An 18,995-nucleotide genomic window follows, 5' to 3' on the forward strand; every position below is an offset into this window, starting at 1 on the left:
ATTTTTAGTTATTTCATGACTAGCGTAATGTAGATTTCCATTCTACAATGATTTTAAAAATGCACTTTATGTGAGTTTTTACATATTTGGACTAAGCGTCTATTAGTCATAACCATGACCACATTACACAAATGTTAATTTATAAGAAAAACCATCTGATTGGACAATGAGTGTCACAGTTGCTGAAGCCGCATAAACTAGTAGATTTGATTTATTCTAATATTATATAAGTATAAGAGCTGTCATCAATTCATCCATCCTTTTTCTATGCCACTTGTCTTTATGAAGGTTGCGGGTATGCTGGAGCCTATCCCAGCTGTCTTCGGGCGAGAGGCGGGGTACACCCCGGACTGGTGGCCAGCCAATCACAGGGCACATATAGACAAACAACCATTCACACTCACATTCATACCTATGGACAATTTGGAGTCGCCAACTAACCTAGCATGGTTTTGGAAACCGGAGTCCCCGGAGAAACCTCAAGCACGCACGTGGAGAACTTGGAGATGCTCAAGCGGAGAATCGAACCCAATCTCCTGACTGTGTGGCCAACATGGTAATCCCCTAAGGACTGTCAATTAAAAAAAAAATTGTAATGAATGATTACTCATTCATTATGATGATGAATGAATGATTACTCATAATTAATTGCTATTAATCTCATATAGAAGTTTTGTGGTAACTGATTCAAAGTCCAACCCCAAATAATGATGAAAAAAATTATAATAATAAAACACAATTCTACAAGTGTCTATGCAAACGTTTGATGCAAAACAAGCCAGCTTGTAAAAAATGTCATAAATGCATACTATTAAAATAGTAGAATATTTGTTGTTGTATATAAACAATATATAGAATATAAAATTGTACAATTCCTAATTTAGGATGAAGGGGAGGAAGGTATTTTGTCTTCCTGAATAAAAGCGGAGCAATCCAATACATCTTTAACACGTGGGTCTCACTGAAGATAGGAACAAGAAGACTGAGAAATGGCGCGGGCTAAAGGTTAATCTGCTCAGTCTTGCCCCATGAATAGAAAAGAGTGACATATCTGCCATCCTCGCTCCGCGAAATCATCCTGGGAAAAGACGAATGACTGACATGGAGGCAATTTGATGGTAGAACTCTGTGAGTGATGTCCCACGTTGTGCTCATCCACAACACACAGAAAAGCTTTCAAAGTGTGCATACGCTGATCTATAACCTGACCTGCTGAATGTCTGAAAGCCTGCTGGCATGTATCTCATCTGCAAAGCAATTTATCATGTGATGGACCACACTAGGTTCCTACTTGGAGAATGTTTCTGATATCTGATGGAACCTCTAACTGCCCTTTGATTGCAAGTCTAATTGTAAGTGAAATAATTGTCATTATTTATAGAGGATGGGGGATTCTATTTGAGTCAAATGAGTGGGCAGATGTTTTGCAGCTGGTTCCGACTGGCTGCAGGCTTATGAATCCAGCAATAACAATTCAGATGTAAACTAAGAATAATAGCTTTGTAATGGTAATAGTAAAGATTGTATTTAAAAAGTCATAAACACGTTTTCTATGCTCTAGCTACGAAAATTCTACTAAATTCTTAAGGCTGTATTACATTTTTATTCCAGCAAATAACCACATTCACCACAAAATTTTCTTTCAATACAACTAAACTATATTTATACGAAATGACGTCTTTTGATGACGTCACCGATGACGTTCCACGAGAACAAGGAAGTGCAGCAAGAACTACATACAAACACATTACAACTTACACAAATAGCAAATTTATGTCGCCCTTCGCACACCACGCTTCCTAATTAAGATTCAATTACACACAAGACCACCTTCTATGCAAAAACCTGCTGTTCCTGTTCCTTGTTTTTTGTTGTTGTTTTTATCAATCGAGGGCCAAAAACTACCGCGCTACTGCCTGACAGACATCCGCCTGGCAGCACGCATCGACCGGCGTGAATGCGCTCAGCCCCCCCGGAGCGTGTGGGAGGAAGAGGAAGAGGAGGGAGGGGAGGAGGAGGAGGAGGAGGAGGAGGAGAAGTTTTTCAGCCAACCCAAAAGGAGCGCTCAGTCAGAGAAGGCGTGAGAGAAAGAAAAAGACGATGCCTGCTGACATTCTCTTACACTCACACAGTGCACGGTGGATTTTCTGATTTGACCAAAGTCACATTATTAATATTATATTACTTCTTTTTAAGTTCTTCGACGTGACCGTGGAGACATTACCAGAGTCGGAGGATGCTCCCACAGGTCATCCGGATTCTTTACGTCTTGTCGTTCTGCTTTTTCCAAGGAGGCTTTATCAGGTGAGGATCCACCAATCAGTCATTGACTTTTCTTATTATGATTCATGTTTACTTGTCAACCTCCAATTAACTTCCATCAAGCAAACTAACCCTTCACAGATATGCATCTGTGAGCTTGGTTGATAAATAATGCATTGTTTCAAGCACATTAGTTCCCTGTGAGCGTGCTGTATTCTCTTCTAAATAAGTTATAAGGCAACTTAAAGAGGTCAAGCTACCTGTGGAATTTCTGGCTTGTTGTTGCTTTGCATTGCATTTTTATTTTTTTAAAGCTCAGCTTGAAGTTGAATGATGAGTGTGTTACGTATAACTGCAGGTGAACTGTGCATATTTCATGTGTTTTCACAAGCTGTGGAGTGAAAAGTGTGCCTTAATGACGGAGACATTGCAAGATGCATTGCACGGTTTAGTTACACATTGCAAGGAAAAAGATGGAATGCTTCAGTGGATGGGGGGATTAGTGATGAAATCCAAAATAAAATCGAAACAAAAATGACTGCAAGATGACTAAAAACAGTGTAATGTACATGCCAGACAGCTAGTTGGCGATATCAGTTTATCTTCAACAAGTGTCACTTGAGTGCCGTTGGTGACTGTCTGTGACGTCTAAATAATGATTTGGATGAATAATGGTGACTCACAAGCAGTGTAGTTAATTTCCGGTGTAGAACAATGAGAATGGGTAGTAGCACTTCCTGTCCGCCACTTAACGTGTACTGTGTGGGACAATAGGTTCCTTAATGTTCCTTACTGAAAAATGCTACTACTAATACATGTACAATCACACACATGTATACAAATTATAAAGACCACAGAAGAGATGAAATAACTGCAACAAAAATGAAAAAATGCACCTGATTAATCACGAGCCAAAGTGTGAAAATCAAAAACATGGTTTTATACATTAGATGTGCACAAATAACCCATGTATGTGCAGCAAAATCCCACTAATCACCGGCGTATACATGCAATACACTATATGCCTTGCTTCCACCCCCATCTTCAAACTTTTATTTGCATTAAATCCCTCTTATTTCATGCCCTGCCAAACTTCAGGTGAGAGTAGAAAAAGGAATTAAGCTCCACATAATCTCGCCCAGGGAACGGCAGCAAGGCCCAGGGGTCGAGGAGAGAAACGGGGGGTGCTTGGTGCATGGTGGGGGCACCACTTAGCCCCCGAGAGCAGCGGACTGACAGCATCTCCTCTGAGAAATTAGACGCTCGAGCCAGCGAGGGGGACATGAGGGAGGGAGAAACGGGTAGGATCTGATGGAACCAGACTGGAATGGGAAGGAAAAGATGGCAGCAAAGAAATGGAGAGTGTGATTCATTTAGCTCGAGGCGGCAGAGACATAGAAAGGGAAGGAGAAGATGAGAGAAGTGTCATAGATTAGGAAAATTATTTTCAAAAAATTGATAGATTGATAAATTCTGGATGGGAGTGTCACTGACCAGGAAATGAGAATCTAGAATGAAGATATGAACCTCCTATTACTTGTGTTGGAAGTCACAATGTAACTGCCAGATGTGGCCGGGACCCCCGAAGTGACGTAATGAAAAGTGATAACTTTCACTAACTTGCTTACTATTGCTTCGCCAGATTGCATTTCATGTCTAAATAAGTAAATTTATATATATATATATATATATATATATATATATATATGTATATATATATATATATATATATATATATATATATATATATATATATATATATATATATATATATATATATATATATATATATATATATATATATATATATATATATATATAAGCTTATTTCACGTTTGTTATTTTCTTAGTCGATTCATCTCAAGCTTGTTATTTCATGCTTGTTATTTTCTTAGTCGATTCATCTCAAGCTTGTCATTTTATGCTTATGTTCTTAGTCGATTAATTTCAATCTTGTTAATTCACGCTTGTTATTTTCTTAGTCAAGTAATAACAAGCTTATTTCACGTTTGTTATTTTGTTAGTCGATTAATCTCAAGCTTGTTATTTCATGCTCGTTATTTTCTTAGTCGATTAATCTCAAGCTTGTCATTTTATGCTTATGTTCTTAGTCGATTAATTTCAATCTTGTTAATTCACGCTTGTTATTTTCTTCGTCGATTAATATCAAGCTCATTTCACGTTTATTTTGTTAGTCGATTAATCTCAAGCTTGTTATTTCATGCTTGTTATTTTCTTAGTCGATTAATCTTAAAATTGTCATTTTATGCTTATGTTCTTAGTCGATTAATTTCAATCTTGTTAATTCACGCTTGTTATTTTCTTCGTCGATTAATATCAAGCTTATTTCACGTTTATTTTGTTAGTCGATTAATCTCAAGCTTGTTATTTTACGCTTTTTATTTTGTCAGTCGATTAATCTCAAGCTTGTTATTTTACGCTTTTTATTTTGTCAGTCGATTAATCTCAAGCTTGTTATTTCACGTTTGCTATTTTGTTAGTTGTAATTTCACTTTTGTTTTCTTAGTCGATTAATCTCAAGGTCGTTATTTCACGCTTGTTATTTTATTAGTGGATTAATCTCAAGATCGTTATTTCATGCTTGTTATTTTGTTAGCCGATTCATCTCAAGATCGTTATTTCATGCTTGTTATTTTGTTAGTCCTTTAAGCTCAAACTTGTAATTTCAGTCAATCAAGTAATCGTTTAGGCCCCACCACAGGGGTCAGCAACCTCTGCAGCTCTCTTCAGCCTCCTTGTTTCGGCTGAGTTGGGTGATTTTGCTGGATGAACACCAAAGTGGAAGAAATGTGCATTTTCAAAAACATCCATACCAAAATATATCAAAATATCCAACACACCACAAGTCTGTGAATGCATCAAGAGTGTGTTCTGACTGCTGATTGGATGAGCAAGGGCAGGGGGAGGAGGGCCAGTGTGTGCAGTGAGACATGAAAAAGAAGATTTATTGAGCGTGCCCCCACGGCAAGCTATCCATAAGAATATCTCAGAAGAAAATGGAGAGTTTAATTCTGAAGGGACATATTTCTTTGCCTTTTCTGCTTGTGAAGCTGGATTACCCAAACAACAAAAATTGTCAAGTTTAAAGACGTTTTCAAAACAAGCACACAGCTTTTTCTGAAAAGCACCTAACTGCAGTTGAGTGTAAGAGTGCATTTTCGGAACTACTACAGAAGGTTGAGCAGAGTAATCACACTTTCAAGAAGTGGATAAACGCTCCAAACTCAGCTACACCTGAAATGCATCTCTCTACAAAGACAGCCAAGGACAGAACTAATAGAATGGTGATAAACATCACCGGTAGGCAAACTGATGACATTAATTCAGTGAAAACAAATGCACTTGCTTGTGATGAGTCAGGTGATGTAATATGATATGGAGCAGCGGCACTGATATGCAGATATTTGAACTCTGATTGGCTCTTTAAGCTAAATCTGGTTACGTGTTGTTTTCATCTGACACAACTATGGGAACGACACAAAAAGACTTTGCATGGTTTAAATGAGGGCGCTAACCAGAGTTCCTTTTGGATGAAATGTATGAATTTCAACTTTACCATGAATTTCTCACAGATTTATTTTCACAGGAGTACACTTTCACAAAAGATTCATTCATTCATTCATTTTCTACCACTTATCCTCCTGAGGGTCACAGGGGTGCTGGAGCCTATCCCAGCTGTCTTAGGGTCAGAGGCGGGGTACACCCTGGATTGGTGGCCAGCCAATCACAGGGCACATATAGACAAACAACCATTCACACTCACATTCATACCTATGGACAATTTGGAGTGGCCAATTAACCTAGCATGTCTTTGGAATGTGGGAGGAAACCGGAGTACCCGGAGAAAACCCACGCATGCACGGGGAGAACATGCAAACTCCACACAGTGATGGACGTGGGTGGGATTGAACCCTGGTCTCCTAGCTGTGAGGTCTGCGCGCTAACCAATCGACCGACGTGCATCAATTTGTTTTATAAGAATGTATTGTGTGCATACAGAGGTCGTGGTTGTGTATTTACTCAACTGTAGAGAGCACCAGGCATGTATCAGGGTCCAAACGTTGTCAAAAAATTTACTAATAAGAGATAAATAGTAGACATTTTGAAATTATTTTTACACACTCAAAAAAAAAAGATGCACAGTGAGTTTTTAAAGGGACTTATTATGCTTTTTCCACTTTTTGGACGTATAAATGTAGTTGGAATGTTGTTAAACGATGCTAAAGTTTCAATTTGGAACATGCAAACTCCACACAGAGATGGCCGAGGATGGGATTGAACTCGGGTCTCCTAGCTGTGAGGTCTGCGCGCTAACCACACACAAAAGATGTTTATGTTTAAAACGCTCATGAAAAAACTTTTCCACATATGCTGTTGTTTATGTGCGAGTGTGTGATGCTGCAGCCACTTAAACATGCACTAACCCGGGTGCAGAATATCAAATTTGTAAAAGGCTTGACTTGCGAAAAGAGACGTGTTATGCACATGAATAAATTTGCATATTGCTGCCATGGCTCCCATCCTTTATTTACACCAAACTTCCACATCAGTGGGTATCCTGAAACCGTTAAACACGTTAACATTGGCATGAGACAAGCATCATTATTGTTTGATATTGAGACTGCTTAAAGGAAGTCTGAGATAGCGCGTCAAAGACGGGGCACCCTGTTATTTCTACGCCATGAATGTGGAGATGTTTAATCATGATGGTCATGCATCCTCCTTTGCATTATAGCATTGTGTTGCAAATGTTGCACTGAACCAACCATACTTTTGTTAAAGTCAAATTTTGGTGTTCACGGCTATTTATTCCCGTCTGCAGTCTGGGCATCAAAACTAGTAATTGATTCCGGGAGTCACGATTCTCAACGATGCTCGATTCCCAAACCTACCGATTCATCATCAATTCATTGTCACAACTCTAAACCAGTTCATTTGATTCCAGGCTCAGATGAAAAGTAGCTCCAAAAACAAACAATGAAATGAACTCTGTGATTGGCCAGCGATGCACAGCATCCGCCCTGCAACCAACATGTCTATCGGTATTGTGTTTGTGTACGTTTCAGTGTTTCAGTGTCAGTGCGTGCCGTCTACTTGCAAAAACCTGTGCAAAATTTGGGGATCCGTACGTGGTGAGTACAGCCTCAGTGAGGATTTGGGAGCATGCAGACTCAACGTCGCACTTTTAGTGAAGGAGGAAGTTTTGCTGCGTGCAGGCAGGAAGTCGCTTTTGGAGACTATGTTATCAGATGGATACACTATACTGGATTGTTGCAGGAAGGGCTCTGTGATGTTAATGCTGCCCCACTCATTTGCTAAAAATGTTTTTTGTTTGTTTGTATGCATCGTAACTCCGCTCCAACTTCGCACACGATGCGCATTAAAAGAGAAAGAGACAAAGTGTTTCTTTCGTCATGCAAACCATGTAATCCTCACAAGACGCTTGCTGACAAAGCGCACCTCAACCCGGTGTGTGTGTTCTTGTTAACCAGGGATGTCCAAAGTGTGACCATTTTTTTTAATTGGTCTGTAAATGGCACATTGTAGAAAAAGTAACATAGAAAAAAATGAAAGTTGTAGAAGAGTTGATACTAAAAACTAATGAGTCTGCCAGATCACTTACACACATACACAGTACACATATAGCTGAATAATAATAATTATATAGTAATAAATATAGCAACTTCTCATCAATCCATGTTCATTTCAGACTTAAAATAATGTACCAATTTAAGAAACAATATTCAGGGCTAAATATATCTGGGCTTTTCACATTTTTCATAATTCAATATTTTTGTTTTTCTCATTGAAAATGAATTGACAATTTTTAGTATCACCACCTATTGGTGGACATTCATTTTACATGTAACGTTACATGTAAATTTCTGCTTATTCTGAGCATGGTGGCATGGCTAGGGTCGTAGATTGGTCGTCTCCAAACCCGATAGTTGCTGGTTTGATCCTCAGAACTAATTTCTAGGAAATTTAAACTTTCATTCTGCACTTCATTTCACCTTCAGAATTCACATGCAATTTCTACTAAAATTGCTTCATCAATTAATGGTTTCACTGTACTTTGATAAGTAGTTTTTTCAGTATTACTCAAGTTACTGCAGGATTTTCATTTTACACACTCCTTTTACACGAGGTTCCACCCTCTTGTCCAAATATGGTAAGTGTGGGTGGCCACACGCTGTCTTTTCACAACACTGATATCCACCCTGTGGTCATGTGATGCGTATCAGTTGGATGACAAAGGGAGAGTGAAGTGAACGGCGTTGACGTGAAGGTCAAAAGGAGATGAGCGAGGTTCCACTGCATGTCCTTGCCTGCAGTCAGTGAGAAACCCACAGCAGTGAGATGTGAAAATAGCCTATATTATATACTATACTATATTATATTATTATATACTGTCACTTTTCTTCTTACTGGATTATTTGACTCGTCCGTTCATCATTTCAGCTTGTGCACGATTTGGCCCTGCTTTAGAGGGCAAATGATTCTCAGATCCCCGCTGACACCCGCTCCAATTAAGATGATGTGCCACTGTGATACTTCTGCAAGATGTCAAAAAACAAGACTGGAACATGAAAGCAGACTTCCTAAAGAGGACAGAGAACTGTTTTTTTAACCGGGATTACAACATTATATTGTCCAATATTAGTTCAGACGATGTACAGTATCGGCTTCTAGAATCCTATAGAAAGTTTTAACACTAATTGGACGTTTAGAAAGGTCCCCTATGAGGCAGAGTGATTTTTATTGGTGTTCTATCAGTGATGTTTGTCGCTAGAGCCTCTTTATGTGCACCAGAGAGAGAAGAGGTGCTCAAACAGTCTTTTCAAATTGGGGCTTTGCATGACGGAAAAACCTCCTTCCTCGTGGAGATAGTACTGCCTTTGACTCACCACTTGCTAGATGAGCCTTCTCCATCTCTACTTCCATCTATTAAATTTCTATGCCGTTGGGGTTGTGGGGGTATGCTGGAACCTATCCCAGCTGTCTTCGGGCGAAAGGCACCCTGGATATTTACACCCTGGACTGGTGGCCAGCCAATCACAGGGCACATATAGACAAACAACCATTCACACTCACATTCATATCTATGGACAATGTAGAGTTGCCAGTTAACATGCATGTTTTTAGAATGTGGGAGGAAACCCATGCATGCATGGGGAGAACATGCAAACTCCAAAAAGATGCCCAAGCGGAGATTCGATGCATGTAGCCACCACTTTTTTTCAAAAGCAGGCTTTGCTGCACATCTTAAAATAAAGACTGGAGTTCGGCCAGCCATCAGTCAGTCAGCTACAAATGTGGAAACGAGGCAATCAGCTACATGTTGCCACGTGGACGATTATTACATTACTCGCCATAATATATATTTGCAGAAAATGATTAATAAATCTTAATTTAAAAAAAATATTTGATAATTCCTGACGGCACAGAGTCTGGTGCGTCTTATATACTGTCTGTTTTTCTCTCCAAATTTAGTGGGTGTGGCTGAAACACCAGCTGTATTTCTTTGGATTTCCAAAACAATCTGTTTTAATTTATTCCACTCACGGCCCTCCTGCGTGATTTGTCACATTCCTAAGCATTCCCGAAGACTTCCGGACGGCTGCCAAACTTCACTTTCTAATTTAGTTGATATAGGTTTTGATAATAAATGAATAATCTACTTGAAATGTGGTTAGGAACTACTGGTAACTCAAGATCTACTGTTTGGAGCCCCCGACTAACCGTCTAAAAACGTGTATGAAGTGTGGTAACAGAGGTCCCCTTTCACTAAGTGTTTGACATCGATAGTTAAAATGTGGTCGTTACGTGTTTTTTTTTCATTCGGTGGGGGGCGGGGCCAACAGCTTGTGCTCACCGCACACTGTGATGTTACAGACAGTTTAGACAGTGTTAGAAAAAACTCTCTGAAACCAAGCGTTCTGGCTATTTTTATAATATAGATATTTCTTTTAAGCATGCTATCCAAAACAAAGAGCCCGGCGTGGTGTAGTGGTTAGCGTTCTGGACTTCGAAACGGACGCTTGTACTTTTTAATTGTTTTTTGAGCCACACTAACCCCTTAAGAAAATGTGCAGCTATGGATGCTCCATTGTTTACACACAGGAGCTGCTATTAGCTTTGAGCACCCCTTCCTATGAAGGAGAAGAGGCTGTATAGCAGGAGAGAACAGTGAAAAAGACAGTATAAAGGTTGCTGTGTGAAGACGGTATCATCCATGTTTACCATCTGTCGTCATGGGGAACGTGAGATGAGAGAGACTACCGTGACTGCAGGATTATTGCACTGAAGATTAGATTTAACTTTTTCTATACTTTTCTATACTAAAAAATGAGAATATACGGTTGAATCGAACTCGGGTCTCCTAGATGTGAGGTCTGCGCGCTAACCACTCGTCCGCCGTGCAGCCCCCACAAATGTTCAATTATAGAAAAATATAGACAATATTAATGTATGGGACCTTTAAGAGATTCATCTTGTTTTTGTTCTCAGTAAATGAGAAGTAATATCTAAATAATTTGTTTGTGATGTACGGACACAGGAAACATTGTGATCTCTATCTAATCCAAGCAAAGTTGTCTTCTTTTGTGACAGATTGCTTTGTGACAGATTGACCGCTCAATTGTAGCGCTCTGAATGTCACTGCCGGGAGAGAAAGGAGGGAACGACTAGCCCCTCTGAAGGTCATGGACGGGAATAATCAACAGCAAAGGGAAGGGGAGGCAACAATCGTAAATTAGTACAGTAACAATGAAAAACACTTGGTACTAGATTTGATTTCTTCGCTATTTAATCTGTACAGTTTATGATCTGTTTCTACTATGTGTCGTTCATGAGTAAGCACAACACCCTCAGAATAATTCACAGAGCCATCAGCTAATAACACATAAGAGTCAGCCATGGATAAATAATGCTCCACTCTGAACCAATTAGGCAGAAAACCGTCTTGTCCTGTTACTCAGACTGAATAGTTCTGGTCAAGTTTATGTAGCTAACATGACTGGAGTCGCTTTTACTTTGTTTTTCCGCCTGAGGTGTCCATTTGGTCAAGTTTGCACAAACCAATCATCTCAGTACGATTCCTGACTAACTTGGTTTTGGTCCCGCTTTGATGTGCTCCATCTGGCAATTGAGCATTGCACATACAGTTAGACAGTTAGGTGACTTGACAAACCCGAGCCCTATTGACTTGTCATAATTCATCAGGTTTGACTGCAAACATACGGTGAATGTAAACTGCTGACCGGAACTGTACAACTTGTCTTTCTTATATTCGAGTACAACTTTTCATAGTAGTCGACACAAAGATACACCAGTACAGTTGATGGTCAGACCATGTGTAGTTGCAGGAAGCCATGGATTACTGAGATTACACGCTGCGCTAAAAAAAAAACAAAAAAACAACCCAGAATGTTCTTGAATGTGATTTTCTCCAACAGGCAGTCACAAGACTGCAAAAAAACCAACTTTCGCTTCAGTTAAAGGTATTGATAGAAACGCAGACCCTGAGTGGGAGCTTGTGGATGGACTGGTGTAAATAGTCCACCATCACCTTAGTTTGGCCAGGTACTACATTAGTACCTCGTTATTAAACTACTCCAAAGTAAATTCAATTCATCTGTTCCAGACAGCCAAAAATGCTACTTTTTTGGGCACTCAATTCTGCAGAATGATACCTGGGGGTCAACATGTCTGGTACTGGAACCTGGTCCCCTATGTGTATGTGATATAGGAGTTATGTTTATCTCATGTTTTGTATGTGTCTTTTGTTGTGATTATGGTATTATTGTTTTTTTGTTGTTCTGCCAGACAAGAACCTGCTGTCTTTTGACCGAGTCCGGCTCCATTATTTGAAAACCAACTGTGGCTTTTAATGAAATAAATGAAATGAAAAAAGGACCAGTTTGTTCTGGGCAATGTGTGACCCAACAAAAAACTGAGACAGGGTACAAAAACTCATTTTTCATCATTTTTGTCATACGAAAACCGGGTGTCCCAAAACTAGGCACCACAGTACGAGGATATGCGTAGTAATCATAGTTACTACAGTACGAGCACATGCAGATTAATCATGAGGTACTACAGTATGATCACATGCATAGTAATCATGAGGTACTACAGTACGAGCATATGCAGAGTAATAATGAGGTACTACAGTACGAGCATATGCAGAGTAGTCATTTGGTACTACAGTAGAGCTTATGCAGATTAATCACGAGGTACTACAGTATGATCACATGCATAGTAATCATGAGGTACTACAGTACGAGCTTATGCAGAGTAATCATGAGGTACTACAGTATGATCACATGCATAGTAATCATGAGGTACTACAGTACGAGCTTATGCAGAGTAATCATGAGGTACTACAGTATGATCACATGCATAGTAATCATGAGGTACTACAGTACGAGCTTATGCAGAGTAATCATGAGGTACTACAGTACGAGCTTATGCAGAGTAATAATGAGGTACTACAGTACGAGCTTATGCAGAGTAATCAAGAGGTACTACAGTAGAGCTTATGCAGAGTAATCATGAGGTACTACAGTAGAGCTTATGAAGAATAGTTATGAGGTACTACAGTAGAGCTTATGCAGAGTAATCATGAGGTACTACAGTACAAGCTTATGCAGAGTAATCATGAGGTACTACAGTACAAGCATATGCAGAGTAATCATGAGGTACTACAGTACGAGCTTATGCAGAATAGTTATGAGGTACTACAGTACGAGCATATGCAGCGTAATCATGAGGTACTACAGTACGAGCATATGCAGAGTAATCATGAGGTACTACAGTACGAGCATATGCAGAGTAATCATGAGGTACTACAGTACGAGCATATGCAGCGTAATCATGAGGTACTACAGTACGAGCATATGCAGAGTAATCATGAGGTACTACAGTAGAGCTTATGCAGAGTAATCATGAGGTACTACAGTACGAGCATATGCAGAGTAATCATGAGGTACTACAGTACGAGCTTATGCAGAGTAATCATGAGGTACTACAGTACGAGCATATGCAGAGTAATCATGAGGTACTACAGTACGAGCATATGCAGAGTAATCATGAGGTACTACAGTAGAGCTTATGCAGAGTAATCATGAGGTACTACAGTACGAGCTTATGCAGAGTAGTCATTTGGTACTACAGTAGAGCTTATGCAGAGTAATCATGAGGTACGACAGTACGAGCTTATGCAGAGTAATCATGAGGTACTACAGTATGATCACATGCATAGTAATCATGAGGTACTACAGTACGAGCTTATGCAGAGTAATCATGAGGTACTACAGTACGAGCTTATGCAGAGTAATCATGAGGTACTACAGTACGAGCATATGCAGCGTAATCATGAGGTACTACAGTACGAGCATATGCAGAGTAATCATGAGGTACTACAGTACGAGCATATGCAGAGTAATCATGAGGTACTACAGTAGAGCTTATGCAGAGTAATCATGAGGTACTACAGTAGAGCTTATGCAGAATAGTTATGAGGTACTACAGTAGAGCTTATGCAGAGTAATCATGAGATACTACAGTACGAGCTTATGCAGAGTAGTCATTTGGTACTACAGTAGAGCTTATGCAGAGTAATCATGAGGTACGACAGTACGAGCTTATGCAGAGTAATCATGAGGTACTACAGTACGAGCTTATGCAGAGTAATAATGAGGTACTACAGTACGAGCTTATGCAGAGTAATCAAGAGGTACTACAGTAGAGCTTATGCAGAGTAATCATGAGGTACTACAGTAGAGCTTATGCAGAGTAATCATGAGGTACTACAGTACAAGTTTATGCAGAGTAATCATGAGGTACTACAGTACAAGCATATGCAGAGTAATCATGAGGTACTACAGTACGAGCTTATGCAGAATAGTTATGAGGTACTACAGTACGAGCATATGCAGCGTAATCATGAGGTACTACAGTACGAGCATATGCAGAGTAATCATGAGGTACTACAGTACGAGCATATGCAGAGTAATCATGAGGATCTACAGTAGAGCTTATGCAGAGTAATCATGAGGTACTACAGTAGAGCTTATGCAGAGTAATCATGAGGTACTACAGTAGAGCTTATGCAGAATAGTTATGAGGTACTACAGTAGAGCTTATGCAGAGTAATCATGAGATACTACAGTACGAGCTTATGCAGAGTAGTCATTTGGTACTACAGTAGAGCTTATGCAGATTAATCATGAGGTACTACAGTACGAGCATATGCAGCGTAATCATGAGGTACTACAGTACGAGCTTATGCAGAGTAATCATGAGGTACTACAGTAGAGCTTATGCAGAATAGTCATGAGGTACTACAGTAGAGCTTATGCAGAGTAATCAAGAGGTACTACAGTACGAGCATATGCAGAGTAATCATGAGGTACTACAGTACGAGCTTATGCAGAGTAATCATGAGGTACTACAGTAGAGCTTATGCAGAGTAATCAAGAGGTACTACAGTAGAGCTTATACAGAGTAATCATGAGGTACTACAGTAGAGCTTATACAGAGTAATCATGAGGTACTACAGTAGAGCTTATACAGAGTAATCATGAGGTACTACAGTAGAGCTTATACAGAGTAATCATGAGGTACTACAGTAGAGCTTATGCAGAGTAATCATGAGGTACTACAGTAGAGCTTATACAGAGTAATCATGAGGTACTACAGTAGAGCTTATACAGAGTAATCATGAGGTACTACAGTAGAGCTTATGCAGAGTAATCATGAGGTACTACAGTAGAGCTTATGCAGAGTAATCATGAGGTACTACAGTACGAGCATATGCAGAGTAATCATGAGGTACTACAGTAGAGCTTATACAGAGTAATCATGAGGTACTACAGTAGAGCTTATGCAGAGTAATCAAGAGGTACTACAGTAGAGCTTATGCAGAGTAATCATGAGGTACTACAGTAGAGCTTATGTAGAGTAATCATGAGGTACTACAGTAGAGCTTATACAGAGTCATCATAAGGAGGTCCTTTGGTGTGACAGACATTGACAGACATTTCCAGTCTGATGGTCACCCTAATTTGTGGAGTGGAGTTGGTTTTGGTTTTGGTTTGCCTCCATAGTTCCATCGTTAGCATCTCACGTTGAGAAGCCTCCCTGAACCTCGGATTAGGCAGTGAGTGATCAAAGTTGCCATCTAATTAGACAGGACGGGCCTCACCCATAGAGGGAACATATTCTCTTAATTGCCTTTTCATTAACAAGGCTGGTGATCAGGAAAGCAAATCGTCGACAGCGATGGCGGTTCCGAAGGACCATTAGACATCCATGGGTGAACATGCTAACTTTTAGGGCTATTAGAGGGAATTAGAAGAATAGAGAATTGGAATAGAAAATTGGTCTTTCTACACGTTGGAACACATTGCTCCAATTTTTCCTGCATGCCTAATGAGCCTTGGTGTCTGAGTGAGCCCTGTTATGTCTTCTTCACAGGGGATGGGTCAGCTTTCTGCCACAGCGCCATCAAGAATTGACTTGCCGTCTTTATTTACAAGTGCATCATGCTTTATGGCAATGTCGTAATGTTTCCTTATTTTGGCCTTAATGATGTGTGCAGCCCCTCTGCTCACACGGCTGCTGTATGTAACGACCTATTAGCTTCCGGTGCCACCTCCTCTGTGATCAATAGGCTCATTGGGGGAGAAAAGGATTTGAAATACAATGCAATTCACCCGTGTGCATTTATCTTCACTGGCAATGACTACTGGCACTCGTGCACACTGACACCTCTGCACATTGACTAGTCCACTCCTTTGACAGTAATCCATGTCTGGATGTCAAAGTCTATAAAATAAGCCAAATTCAACACCAAATTTGGTATTGTGTAGTTCTTTGTACAATAATAACAAATAATAATAACAAATTTGCACTCTTGGAAGCATGCAAACAGTGCTTCAGATGAATTGCTGACTGAATGTGGCGTTAAAGATCATTTATCAAAGTACAGTAAAGTCTCGTTATATCGATATCGGTTATATCGAAGTACTGCTTATTACGATACTATTTTCATTTCCCGGCAAATTTCTAGTCTTTTATGATATAATTAGTTCCGGTTAGTACGATACCCGGTTATTACGATAATCCGGTTACTACGATGCCCTTTTCATCTCCCGCCAGCCAATTTGGTCTGCTTATATCGATACAAAAGCATCTTAAAGCTGAATCAATATTTGCTTAAGGATTTCAATTCCACCATTAGCGAAATCTGTAAACGGCATATTGTTTGATTTTCGGCTAACACCGTTTCGGCTTTTCCACCGGCGGACGGTAATTAGAGGATTACAGGTAATTAATATGAGGTAAGTATTAAACAATCTTTTGAAGTAAAGGAGTAAATATTTGTATAATTTAGAGGGAAGATTCAGTGAATAGACGAAGTGAAAAGAGACGAGTGAAAAGGGGAAGCAGAAGAAGATGGAAGATTTTTTATTAAGTATTGCAGAATAAGTAATGTAAACGTTGCAGTTTTTGTTTTCCATACATGTATTTAATTGTGTTGTATTCAGATATCTTTTTATCGCTTGCAATAATCACTGTTTTTCATATGTACATGCTGGCGTTCGTGGTTTCTCTCGTGTGTATAGAACAATGTCGAGTGCATTATTGAATATTTACTCAGAGTCACTATTGCAAGAGTGCGTTATGAAAATAATAAATGTTGAAAAAAAATTTGACCCATCTGACTTTAACCGAATTGTGTTATGTATGTATATGAATGCAATCATTTTTTGCAACAATGTTTATGGTTTTGTCTGCTGAAGCGTGAGGATTTTGCATTGGTTGAATTTTAGAAAAGAAATAGTCATTCAAAAAGTGTAAAGACGTTTTTATTTAATGCATAAGTTTATTTTTATTTAGTACAAAAGCATGCTAGATACGCAATCCATGAACTCAAGGAGAAAATGACATGCCATATCAAAGATCCACCATTTATCGCCCACTTTTAATGCAGTTCGGCGCAGGATCGGATATATCGATAGTCCGGATATATCGATATTTTTTCCGACGCCCGAGAATATCGATATAACGAGACTTTACTGTATTTTGCACTAAGTGAAAGAGTCTTTAAAGACAGTCAAAGAGTCTTTAACTGTGATTAACTTGCTCCGCTATGTTGTGTGCATGTTTGTTCTGTGCTGCCGTGTCTTTATCAAATTTGAAAAGCAAGCTATAATAGGCTCCATTCTTGGTTTACTAGAGATATTTTGTACTTTGCTGCATGGCGATCGAGTGTTTAGACCCAAGTTTGATTCCACCCTCGGGCATCTCTGTGTGGAGTTTGCATGTTCTCCCCGTGCATGCGTGGGTTTTCTCCGGGTACTCCGGTTTCCTCCCACATTCCAAAAACATGCTAGGTTAATTGGCCACTCCAAATTGTCCATAGGTATGAATGTGAGTGTGAATGGTTGTTTGTCTATATGTGCCCTGTGATTGGCTGGCCACCAGTCCACGGTGTACCCCACCTCTCGCCCGTAGACAGCTGGGATTGGCTCCAGCACCCCCGCGAGAAAATGAATGAATTAATGAATTTTGTACGCATCTTTGTGCTTATTTAAAATAATCTTTTATTTTACAATTATCTTATTTTACAGATACTGGGGATGGCATGGGAGGTGAATAATTATCCTGAAAATGTCCCACAATATCTTGCATCTAATAACGGAAGCATCTAATCTTGTGACTTCATAATCAGACTGTGTTCTGTAATCTTCCTAATGCATCCTTGATATAAGAAAGGGTGAATGCTAAGGTTATTGTTCTTCATGTAGTCAATTATGGGCACCGATGGCATTTGAACCGAAGCACTCTTTGATCGTCCAACCAGGCATTAGCCCGCCTTTCGCCTGTAGACAGCTGGGATAGGCTCCAGCACCCCCGCTACCCTCATGAGGATAAGCGGTAGAAAATGAATGAATGAATGAATTTTGTACTTTTTCATGCAGTAGAAAAAAAAGTAGCGTGTACTTTCCTCTGCCTCGACAAATGGGAGCTACTGTCAGTGATTCAGACGTCTGCGAGTGGTCAAGAGAAATAGGTGATAGAAAATGACAAAGATTTAAGGTGAAAGAATAGACGGGAGGAATGAAGTACTTCCAGCCGTGGCAGAGGGTGTAATTCCGTGTGGATGAAGGTCCAAGTGTTTACTGGGCTTGCTGTTAGTCATACATCTCTGAACAGTTTCATTTCTCTTCTGTATTCATTTTAGATCTTTTTTGTTTAGAAGAACAACCTAATTAGTTCAGGCTCGAGCCAATAAAAAAAATGACGGAAACATCTCTTGTCAAAGTTTATTAAGCTATCTCAATACAAACCCGGGGGTTTAATGATTTCGATCAATCTGCGCTAACCCTGAGTAAATTGCAACTCTGCTCAGGCATACTAATAGTATTGGAAAGATGCAGTCTTTCGGAGAGCTTGACATCTGCCAGCACAAGTGATGCTTCCGGGCTCGGGTGACAGTATCAAGCTGGGCGGTAGAGAAGCCAGATTTATGGCCCCGGTGGCTCGTTTCTTACTCCGACTGCCACCTCCCGGCTTTTCCAGAGCAGGCCTAACTGATCTTGGCCCCTTCTAATGCCCTTTTTTTTCAGTCTGGTGACTCCAGAAATGTATTCGTGTGAAACGCAATAACCTCCTCTTGGTGATTTAATGCTTTTATCCGC

General features: G+C 39.8%; 1 protein-coding gene across 2 annotated transcripts in view; it reads left to right on the top strand.

The window, feature by feature from the left end:
• The first annotated feature begins 2,065 nt into the window (after positions 1-2,065).
• glra4a (glycine receptor, alpha 4a) overlaps positions 2,066-18,995 on the top strand; it is a 53,875-nt gene continuing 36,945 nt past the window's right edge. For both annotated transcript variants that reach the window (XM_058076008.1, XM_058076009.1), the window contains exon 1: positions 2,066-2,304. In XM_058076008.1, the coding sequence (XP_057931991.1) occupies positions 2,237-2,304 (68 nt within the window). In that variant the 5' untranslated portion in view covers positions 2,066-2,236. The remainder of the gene's footprint in view (positions 2,305-18,995) is intronic.

This window comes from Doryrhamphus excisus, chromosome 6 (genome assembly GCF_030265055.1).
Source record: "Doryrhamphus excisus isolate RoL2022-K1 chromosome 6, RoL_Dexc_1.0, whole genome shotgun sequence".
NCBI classification, from domain to species: domain Eukaryota; kingdom Metazoa; phylum Chordata; class Actinopteri; order Syngnathiformes; family Syngnathidae; genus Doryrhamphus; species Doryrhamphus excisus.